The sequence below is a fragment of the Aricia agestis genome, chromosome 7 (assembly GCF_905147365.1).
Source record: "Aricia agestis chromosome 7, ilAriAges1.1, whole genome shotgun sequence".
Classification (NCBI taxonomy): domain Eukaryota; kingdom Metazoa; phylum Arthropoda; class Insecta; order Lepidoptera; family Lycaenidae; genus Aricia; species Aricia agestis.
The window spans coordinates 7108463-7120269 of NC_056412.1; the positions used below are offsets into that span (position 1 = coordinate 7108463).

The following is an 11807-nucleotide window of genomic DNA, read 5'->3' on the forward strand; positions in this document are numbered from 1 at the left end:
ATGTAAAAAAAAATAAGTATTAGGTAAGTTAGAAGTACTATAAAGTATAAAAGAAATCATATTACTATAGGAGAAGACATTAAATTTTAAATAAAAGTCAAAATTATGAAAAGTTTTTCAATAGTAAGATTTCGTTTTTGCATGGAGCACCAAGGTGTTATACTTAAGTATTTTTATATTGTTTTTTGAACAAACTTACCGTACTAGAAATTCCCAACAGAGCCCATTCTACGACCACACAGTAGTTCAGAACTAGTTTGACACAAAACAGGAACATCTGGAAAATAGATTAAATAGAGTTAAAACTAAATACAAGTTAGTTTTAACTATTTTACAATGTTTTATTCAATCATTGTCACGTTTTTAATAAGTAAATGACTAAAGTACCTGGAAGCGATACAATAGTTGAAACAATTTGAAGTCGGCAAAGAAATTTTTCACGTATAAATCAATTTTCGCCGTTGCGAAATCGTGTCCGTCCGACGCTTCGAACTCTTCTATTCCTTTTAACGAAAATATTATCTTATTCACTGGCCACATTTCTTTATTCGTTTTCAAATGATTAAATATAATTCCGTTTATAAAACGCACGCGATTATTAAAATATTTAATGAGATTACAGAAAAACAGCCATTCCATCGTACACACAGACTGCGTGTAGGCTAGACAGATGTAGGTCCAAAACGTTATATCCTGGGTCAGAGCGATGATATAAAGGATAATGACAATCCCAGAATATATGACGGCGATGCACACGTTTTCCATGTATATAGCCCGGTCGACGAACAACCTGTCGTGGATTTTCAAGATGCGATCGTGGCGCTGGAGATCTCTGTAAAACTGTACATTCTCCTCGTTCCTCGAGAACGTCACGTGTAACACGTTGAAAAAGCACGCCCCGTAGTTGAGAATGACGATTAAAACCGCCAGAATCAGTATGTTGGTGTTCTGAATGAATTGCAACAGAAATAGTGTGTATCTGAAGAGAAATGCGTTTATACACAGTAGCAGGCAAAAGAGCGTGTATATCTTTTGATACGCTTCCCGCGGAGTCACAAAGCGGTTCCGTATGTCAACCCTACAGGAGCCCAATATTGTCTGCAAAACTCGCAGAGGTGCAAAAACTTTTGTCAGTTCTTCGTCTAGTATGTCCTTCGAAATAAATTCCGACATTTTTCTTACTTTTCGTTGTCTCTACTTTTTCTGTATTTATTGCTATATGTACTTAATTGATTTGTTAACTACACTACTACTTAATTTAATAATCAGTAGTTAAGCTAGGATCTATCATTGATTTTTTGAGCTTAGAATATATTTTTTTCTTGTGCAGCAGCTGTAATGAAATGGTGATAATTAGTCTTATTTAAAAACAAATTTGAACAAAAAATACCCGGAAAATCTTTGTTACCTTGTGTAATAGTTTACAGCATTGCGAATTGTAGTAGAATTATGGTATAGGAGGCGATGATAGCAAACAGCTGAAACGGCAGACGTGTACTCAGCGTGTAAACATTGTAAACTGTCAATTTGCTGTCGACTTCCAGCAATTGCAGTATCCGTTTTCCGTATATTATCTTGGACCCACCTGAAAAAAATATTGTTCGTCGAACACTATTCGAACTGTGGTCGACTACACGGTCGATTCATTTTAATTACGATTATGGTGAAATAGTTAGAAATAGATTATCGGTAATTAGTATAATCATTAAAAGCTCCGTTCCATAAATAAAAAATTGTAATCATCAATTACTAGACCCTAATGTATTTTCCTCCATAACAAAATACGTTTAAATTTTTATAAGGCACAAGGAGATTATTAGGGCGCTTTTAGATTAGTGTACTTGTTTGCGTGCGTAGTTGATTAGTGTAGTGCACGTTTTCCCAAACGATATAATATAGCAATTTGAGGTTCTATGCTACGTTACATAAAGCTTATTTTCATACAATATATTTTCCACAAACCACGTACGCGCAGAAAACGCGCACGTCTGAACTCTGAAGGCGCAGGCGTTATTATCTACATTTACTAGCGATATAGCGCGATATAATCTAGACGTTTAATATTAGTTCTAGTACTCCTACCTTGACTACTAGACCGCATGTTCGAGCAAGTCTTCTTAATATTGTCAATTCTGCAGTACACCATCTCACACAAGCGGCACAAAACGATCATTATCGATCCTATCGACGTCATTGTCAGCAGCACAAAAACTGCCGAAGACGTTGAGACGTGTATCTGGAAAAAGACAGAACTTTGAATTTCTACAAGTATTATGTATTCGCGTTCTCACAAATCAGTTTAAATTAGATTATAATGATATGCAATGGATGGAAACTAGACAGGCGTTTCTTACTTGATACTTGAATTTGTGAATAACACACTGCACCGTCAGTATCAGCCATAACAATAGCTGGCAAGTGAAACCCAGTATCTGCCGACATAATATAAACGATTATTATTGTAACAAAATATTACAAAGTTGCCAAAGAAACAAAATTCTTACCTGAAATTGGAATAAGTCTACAAAGTCAAATAAAGATTTAGTCGTCAACTGTAATCCATCCAGCATCATTCCCCAACTACAATCTAGACGTTTAACGTTAAGATCCGTGATCCCCATGAGTGATATTTGATACTCCATGTACTCTAGTCTTTTGAGGATGAAGTATAACATAACATAGCAGGTTAGCATGTCCAGTACGTGGTTGATCGTCGGCAGAAGAGTGAGATAGGTGTACCAGTACCCGGTCTCCATGAGGAACCGGTCGTACAGAATAATCCAAATTGCGGTGTTTAATGTCGTAGCCGCTGACAGAAGAAGACACCCTCGTGCTATGCTTCTATTCATCGCTTGGCTTTTTAGCAGTATTATTCTGTCAATCTTTTGCAATTGCACGTAAAAGGCGCTCATTCTATTCCTGTTACAAATGAAATGGTGCAGGAACGTAACGAAAATCGTAGTGATATAGATGACGTGGCCAATTTTTAAGGAAACGTTTTCAAATACAGCGTCACTTGCTAAATCACACTTTGCGACGAATCGCACGGTCGCGAATATTATTAGCGCCCAAAGGGACAAACTGTACGAGATATAAATATTAGAGGAGCGTGTTATGAATCCATACTTTATGTTAACTTTGAGGCAGCCGAAAACCATCTGCAGCTTGTGAATGGGTTGAAACATTTTGACAAAGTCGTCGTCCAGTCTTTCCACCGTGAGTATCTCCAGCCATTTCTCCATAACGACGGGGATACCATACGATACCATCTAAGCTACTAAATCACTATCATAGTCACTATAGTGAATAGTCGCGTCCACCTTAAGGGCTCTATCAGACAGAGAGCGGTAACGCGGTCTAGCGAGTAGCGTTGAAGCGGTTAGTTTTGCTTTGTGTTATATTATTACGTTATATGTATAGAGATATGAGTATCTTAAGTGTGAGCACCAGGGCCCGAGCTAAGGGAGGGTGAGCCGGGCATTTACCCAGACTAGCAAAAAATGAGGGGCGTCAAAATCGTCTTATTCCTATCTACAACGTAACTATTAGCTATCCACTGAGAATTTTACCTTTCAACCAAATTCAGGTTGGATAATGGAAATATTTTAAGTATTTCACTTAAATGTTCACCCAATTATCTCCCAACAAAACTTGCTCATGACTTATGTGGTTTTCTGTATGTTAAGAGCGCCGAAAATGGTCTTTGCCTGGGCGGCTAAATAGCTAGATCGGCCCCTGGTGAGCATAGAGGGTGTTCTGACTTCTGACCGCCTCAGAATTGCTGTGTGACTGACCGCTCGAAGGCAGAATGCGAACGCAGAACGCTCTAACGCATGACCGCGTCTCTGTCTGATGGGTCCCTACGTCAGGCCAGGCAATCAGTGCTATCGATAAATTAATATCCGTAATTGAATGCCCTAATTCAGTGAGTTAAATTGTGTTTTAATATTTTAAGGACCTATCCGATTATTTATTCGATATAAATACAATAATTTAAGGTCTAACAAGACAAAAATTATGACGATAAACTAGCGCGAGCGGTCGCCCGCGGCTCGTGGATGTCGGTTACCGCTGCAAAAAGCCTACCCAGGAATGACACGGTTAGCAAAATGATTCCCAGGTCAATTCACAGACACCGACACTAACATCGGTGACGCAGTCATTATCCGCAGGCTTCATAGAATGTCTTTCTGTGGATGTTAAAGTAATAGTTAGAGGATTCGATAACTGAAATATGACCGGGATCCCGGTCATATTTTAGTCCCGAAAATTTCGGGATTGTAATTTAATAAATCCCGGGATTTTCGGGACTGACAAATATTTTCAATTAAGTTGATAAAAATCTGCGTGAAGCAAAATGCACATACACTTTTTTTTGACGTTATGTCGGCCATCTTGTTAATACACTTAATTTCATTTGTTTTTGCTTACGACTGGTATCGTTTTATGTGTAAAATTGAGGTGAAATTGTGTAAGAACCCTACTTTGCGTCATGTAGGTATTGATATTTTAGTGAAAATCAATGAATGCGAGTCAGACTCGCGCACGAAGTGTTCCGAACCGTCGTAAGATAAAAAGTAGTTAGGAAGTAGGCAAAAAATTGAGTTTTTTTTTTTTATGTAAGTCGTACTCAAATTATATTTCGTCGCTTCATTCTTCAGATACAGTGATTAACAATGTAGTCCTTTAACCTAACAGGCATTAATTCGCATGTTTAGAGACTCGATTATGAGGGTAATCGAGAAAAAAAAATAACTATTCACTTTGCTTACCGCCATACTGTAAGTACCGGCCGGTTTGACCTCATTCTTTTTCCGAGCGTGGCAGCAATCGCATGTATTTTCAATAGTGGTTTATTTAATAATATCGTCATGCCGAAAAGAAGCAATGAAGATAAGATACGTCGCTACAAGCGTAAGCTTCGAAAACTCGAAGAAAAATGTAACAAAAGTTACAAGAGAATAATTATGTCCGAGGATTCGGAACAATCAGGTCAGTATTTCGATTTTATCATTACAATCTTTATGCAGTGGTACTACCGTACATTCAAAAGTGTTCAAAAATTAGCTTGGAGGTCGACCGTGTGTCGTCACGAAAGCTTATTTTAGCCCGTGAGGTTAACCGAGTGTTAACACATTGGGTATTTAAACTATCATAATAGTGTTACTATTATGATAAAATGAAATTTTCACGCCGAGAGAAGGATCGTGTATCCTTACACTGGCTATATAATTTGTAAAATACGTAGATAACATAATTTAATAAAAACATGGTTATTTTTTGAAATATTATAATGCTATTTTAAGCATCATAACTGTAACGATTGTTACAATAATTTATTTGTCTAATATTTTCAGACAAAAATGAGATTGATGAGCCTGAGGCTGTTTCGTTACAACCCGCACCTCTTGACCAAAATATTCAAGATGCGATTGAAGGTACCGACCAAAATTTAACAAATGGTTTAGAACCTGTCACCTTACAACTAGATTCAGCTATTCTGACCGCTTTAGGCGAATCTACCGAGATAGCTCCTAAATTCGGGCCAAAAATACATGATAAGCTATCATGTCTTTGGTTGCCAATACTGAAGAAAGGCCTAAATAAGGATCAAAAAGAAAAACTCCTCAAAGAGTATTTGATTCCCGAGAATTGTGCGCTGTTACAGCCGCCTAAACTAAACCCAGAAATTTTGGCGGCAGTTTCTGAAGGTACCCGCATTCGAGACAAAAGAGTAGAAGCGGTACAGAAACAACTAGGACAAGGTATTGTGGCACTCAATAAGGGTTTAGAGCTCCTGTTAGACGAAGGCAGCGATAGAATCTCAGCCATAAAATTTTTGAGCGACAGTTGCCGCATATTGTGCGACTTACACTTTCTCGAGACGAATTCTCGCAAAAAATTTATCACACCCGGACTAGACAGGAACTTCCTAAGCTTAATGCAAGACGTCGAACACGACGAGTTATTATTTGGAAATCAACTTCCCGAAAAAATCAAAGCCTCTAAGACGATAGAAAAACAAGGCTTACGGATAGAAGCCCCTGCCAAACCCCAAGGCGACGCCTTCCCAGTCTACGTCTACGTCCTACGTTTACCAGCCTTCGACGAGCCGCTCCCGCCAGCCGGGAAACTGGGCCGGCCCTCCTCGCTTCCCGTCGACCAGGGGGGGGAGGGGAGGGCAGAGGACGAGAGGGACTCCAGTGAGCCGCCGATCACAAGTTTCCGTTCCAGCTCACCAGAGACCTGCTCAGAACAAACAGTCGCGTGCAACGGCGCAGCAATAGAGGTACATGCTGGACGAATCCAGCATTTTATTAACTGTTGGCCTAAAATTACAGATAATTCCGAAATACTTAATTGGGTCGCAAAAGGTTTCTCTATACCTTTTTCTAAAGATATTAAGCAATTTTCAGTTCCTTTAAATAATAATTTGTCAATTAATGAGCTACCACTTATGTTAGAATCCATACAAAAACTTCTAGACCTAGGCGCAATTTCACCTTGCCAAATACTTTGTAACGATTACTGTTCTAGTATATTTTTAGCCCCCAAACCTAATGGGGATAAAAGATTTATTTTAAATCTTAAAAGTTTAAATAATTTTATTCAAAAATTTCATTTTAAGATGAAGGATCATAGAACAGCAGCCAGGCTCGTACCTAGATCTGGTTTTATGGCTAACATCGATTTAAAGGAGGCTTATTTTTTAGTTCCTATTATTAAATCACACCGTAAATATTTACGTTTTCATTTTGACGGTATTTTTTACGAATTTAATGTCATGCCGTATGGATTATGTATCGCGCATAGGGTCTTCACAAAATTAATGAAAGAAGTTATGAATTATTTACGTAATCTAGGTTATATGTCGGTTATATACTTGGACGATATATTATGTACTAGCTGTTGCCCGCGACTTCGTCCGCGTGGACTTTAGTTTATAGCGCGCGGTGTCAACAAAATTTGTGTCAAATTTAAAAACTTTTTAAAACCCTGGTAAGTGGTACCCCTCTTAGGGCCGCGCAGCGCGCTACACCGGAATGGCAGCGCTGAAAGTGCTCGCCTCGCCTCAATCAAAATACCCAAAAACAGCTGTGCAGTGTGCACATAATCTATACTAATATTATAAATGCGAAAGTATCTCTGTCTGTCTGTCTGTCAGTCTCGCTTTCACGCCAAACGCCAAAACTACCGAACCGATTGTAATGAAATTTTGTATACAGATAGTCTAAAGCCTGAGAAAGGACATAGGCTACTTTTTTACTGGAAAAAAGGGTTGTCAGGGGGTGAAAATGCGTAAATTTGTTCAAATTAAGTTAGTTCCAAAAATTCATAATAGATGGCGCCGTGCGTCTTCTACATCGCGCTGACGCTTGCTCAAAAGTCTTTCTATAAGAGGTGGTATCATCTTACATTTAAGTTTCGATTTTTTTCGATTGTTATATCTATTCTACGGTATTAAATAACTCAGTAGGTACTTTATCTGTGCAGTGACGTAACCTTAAACCTATCAATGATAAATAGTTTATGGGTAAAGTTGTGTAATTGGGGGCTAAATAAGCTTTAAAATTTGGCATAAAATATAAAGTTTAATATAAAAAAATGAAATACTTATTGTGTGCACACTGCACAGTTGTATTGATTTAAGGGGTACCAGGGTTTTTCTTATAAAAGTTTTTGACACCAATTTTGTTGACATCGCGCTTTATAAACTGAAGTCCACGCGGACGAAGTCGCGGGCAACAGCTAGTAACTAATAAGTATGATTAGTTCTATGTTACAATGAAGTAAAAAATAAAACGCCATCTGTTGAATCGTATTAGAACTAAAATGTTCATTGCATCGATATATTCCTGGATTTTTTATATTATTATACATCAAATATATTTAAGATTTTTGAAATTTTATTTTAATACACATCCAAGACCCAGGAATATTTAAAACTTTTTGTTCCGCCTGCGGGACTCGAACCCAGGACCCCCGGGATGAGCGCTGGCCACGCGTAATGCGAATTCATTTTCATCGATATTTTCATGGAAATAAGATATTTTCCCACATTAAAATGTAGCCTATGTCCTTTCTCAGACTCTAGAATAACTGTGTACAAAATTTCATTGCAATCGGTTCAGTAGTTTTGGCGTGAAAGCGAGACAGACAGACAGACAGACAGACAGACAGACAGACAGACAGACAGAGATACTTTCGCATTTATAATATTAGTATGGATAGGACAACCATATACGGAATGTAAAACAAATGTTCAGAAAACTATAAGTTTATTGCAGTGTCTGGGATTCGTTATCAATAAATATAAAAGTAATCTCGAGCCCCGCCAAGTCTGTCGGTTCTTAGGTTTTAATTTCAACACGATAGATATGTCCTTAAGTTTACCAGTCGATAAACGTAACAAAATTTTGCAGTTAGTAAATAAGTTTATCTTATTACCCAGATGTTCTATACGAGAACTTTCACAATTTATCGGGACCCTTGTCGCCGCTTGCCCAGCGGTTAAATATGGTTGGCTTTATACAAAAACCTTAGAATACTATACATTTTTAGCATTGCAAAAATATAAAGACTTTGACGTAAAAATTAACTTAACGAATATTATATTACCAGACCTACTTTGGTGGTAACAAAACATTTTGTCTACAAAAAATTTATTAAGATTAGATACCTCCTATAAATTAGAAATTTTTACCGATGCATCTCGAAATTGTTGGGGCGCTTTTTGTGATGGTAAACGAGCCTACGGTGGATGGAAAGCAGATGAATTAACTCATCACATAAATTATTTAGAACTGTTAGCCGTTTTCTTAGGTCTAAAATTTTTCGCTAGCGCTTGTTTCAACTGCTCAATTCTTCTAAGAATTGATAATACGACGGCCATATGCTACTCGTATATCAACCGAATGGGCGGAACTCAGTTCCCTCATCTAAAAAATCTAGCAAAAGAAATTTGGCAGTGGTGTGAGATGCGACAGATATTTTTGTTCGCATCCTACATTAGCACGAGAGAAAACGTCGAAGCAGATCAAGAATCCCGGAGGATAAATATGGACACAGAGTGGGAACTATCCGAGGAGGCCTTCCTGAAGATAGTTCAAACTCTGGGTCAACCGCAAATCGATCTGTTCGCATCTCGCATCAATGCCAAATGTTCTCAATTCGTCTCCTGGAAACCGGACCCGGATGCGTTTTCAGTCGACGCTTTTACAATAAGTTGGCACCCTTCCTTCTTTTACGCTTTCCCTCCCTTTAGTCTCATTTTAAAATGTTTGAGGAAAATTATCCAAGACCGAGCGACTGGAATTTTAGTTTTTCCTTACTGGCCCGGGCAAGCTTGGTTTCCACTTCTCCGAAGACTGCTCATATCAGATATAATTGTATTTGAACCTAAAGATGACCTCTTGCGTTCAAATTACAGATCCAGTCACCCGCTCTGTCGCAGCCTTTTCCTGGGGGCCGCGACGCTCTCAGGGAAGCATTCACTAGACTGAATACTCCCGCTATAGCATTAGACCTTATGCTAGCTTCGGTGTCAGATAACACCATGAAACAGTACTCGGTGACGTATAAATTGTGGTGGTCTTTTTGCGCAGAAAACTCCGTAAATACCTTCGAGGCGTCAATATCTGCGGTTATAAAGTTTCTCGTCGATAATTTTAACAAAGGTGCATCGTATGGCACTCTCAATAATCATCGGTCTGCCCTAGGGTTGCTGAGGATTCCTCTTCCTCTTCCTCATAATGAGGAAGTTCCGCAATATTTTGGGTTCCTCAACCGTTACCGCATCCTCATAAATAAAAATAAAAAAATCCTCCTCCGCTATCGCTTCCTCAAAATTTAGGAGGAATTTATGAGGAATTTTACTGCGCATGCGCGTCGCGTATCCGATGATGGCAACGCACACGCCAGAGCGCGATGCCGGACCGAACGGGCGAGCGAGACCTCCCCTCTCGCCACCCGCGCTGAGCAAGCTTGCTTGTTTGTTTTAATTTTATTGACATAGCCACAGAATATATATTAGTAGTACCAAACATAGCAAGTGTTGTTTTGTTTACGCGTGTACGCAGCTACGCAGTGCGAATAATCTAATAATTTGATTTCTTTTATCGAAAATCGAAATGAGACCGAAGTGTAGTGCTATACGAGCAGGGGTTCCCAGACTTTTTTTGTCCACTGCCCACTTTGAGAACAAAATATGTTTTAACACCCCCATTGTTTCACCTACTTTCTTTTCCTAATTTAAATTAAGGAGCTCTTGCCACAAAGTCGGTAATAAGCCCCCCCCCCCCCCCCCCAGCCTCTACAAAACACCGACATTTTTTCTGAGTTTCACACCGCCACCCTTTAGACCTTCAGCGCCCACAAGGGAGCGTTATCGCCTACATTGGGAAACGCTGTACTATATGGACGTACTTCCTCTTCCGCTTCCTCATCCGCATCCTCTTCCTCAAAAAAATATCCTCTTCCTCATCCGCATCCTCTAAATTTGCGCGTGACAATTCCTCTTCCTCCTCCTCTTCCTCATAATCACTTCCTCAACAACCCTAGTCTGCCCTATCGTTACTCCTAGGGAATAATGTCGGTTCAGACGAAAGGATTAAACGGCTCCTCAAAGGTATTTACAGAAAAAAGCCTTCTCTCCCTAAATACAGTTCTACGTGGGACCCGAAAATTGTTCTCGACTATGTATCCTCGTGGTTCCCACATAGTGATTTAAGCTTAGTTCAAATAACTAAAAAATTAACAACTCTGTTAGCTATTTGTACCTCCCATCGAGTTCAAACTTTGGCATCGATTAAAATATCTAATATCCGTACGACAGATTCAGGTATAAGAATACTGATAACCGACATCATTACGACTTCGGGAGCTAACCGAGACCAACCTATTTTATTCTTACCTTACTTTACTAGTAACCCCAGAATATGTCCGGCTAGAATCCTAGAAGATTATCTGCAGACCACATCTAACTTGAGAACCGACGAGACCGCAGATAATCTTTTGCCCAGTTATAAGAAACCTCACAAGAGGGTAACCTCACAAACGATCAGCAGGTGGATAAAACAGACGCTCGCGGAGAGCGGCGTGGACGTGGGGGTGTTCTGTGCTCACAGCACCCGGCACGCCTCCACCTCGGCGGCGGCCTCCGCTGGCGTCTGCGTCGACACTATCAGGAGGACGGCCGGCTGGACCAGCTCGTCCGCCGTGTTCGCACGGTTCTACAACCGCCCCGTACTCGACGAAGGAGCATATGCTCGATCCGTTTGTGGGGTTACCGATAACACCAATTGAGTGTTATGATCGTTAATTCATCATATTATAAGACTGATTATAATAAATATTGTACATCAAATTATTATGTTGATTTATGTCTAAAAAGAATAAACAGTTTTTTCCTACTTTGTATCTTACCACTCTCTGAACATCTACATTGTTAATCACTGTATCTGAAGAATGAAGCGACGAAATATAATATAAGATCAAACGAACTTCTTGAAGTGAAGTTCGATCATTATTATATGAGTCGCTTCATTCGAAGATACAAAGTTCCCACCCACCCACAGCCAAAAGGGAAAAAATTCAGTTCTCTAAAAGAATGAGGTCAAACCGGCCGGTACTTACAGTATGGCGGTAAGCAAAGTGAATAGTTATTTTTTTTTCTCGATTACCCTCATAATTGAGTCTCTAAACATGCGAATTAATGCCTGTTAGGTTAAAGGACTACATTGTTAATCACTGTATCTTCGAATGAAGCGACTCATATAATAATGATCGAACTTCACTTCAAGAAGTTC

General features: G+C 39.2%; 1 protein-coding gene across 1 annotated transcript; it reads left to right on the top strand.

The window, feature by feature from the left end:
- The first annotated feature begins 4871 nt into the window (after positions 1-4871).
- LOC121729047 lies at positions 4872-11304 on the top strand. Its single transcript, XM_042117435.1, has 5 exons — positions 4872-4992; positions 5358-6040; positions 6075-6203; positions 9431-9576; positions 10950-11304. The coding sequence occupies exons 1-5, from the start codon at positions 4872-4874 to the stop codon at positions 11302-11304; spliced, it is 1434 nt and encodes a 477-aa protein (XP_041973369.1).
- Positions 11305-11807: the final 503 nt, after the last annotated feature.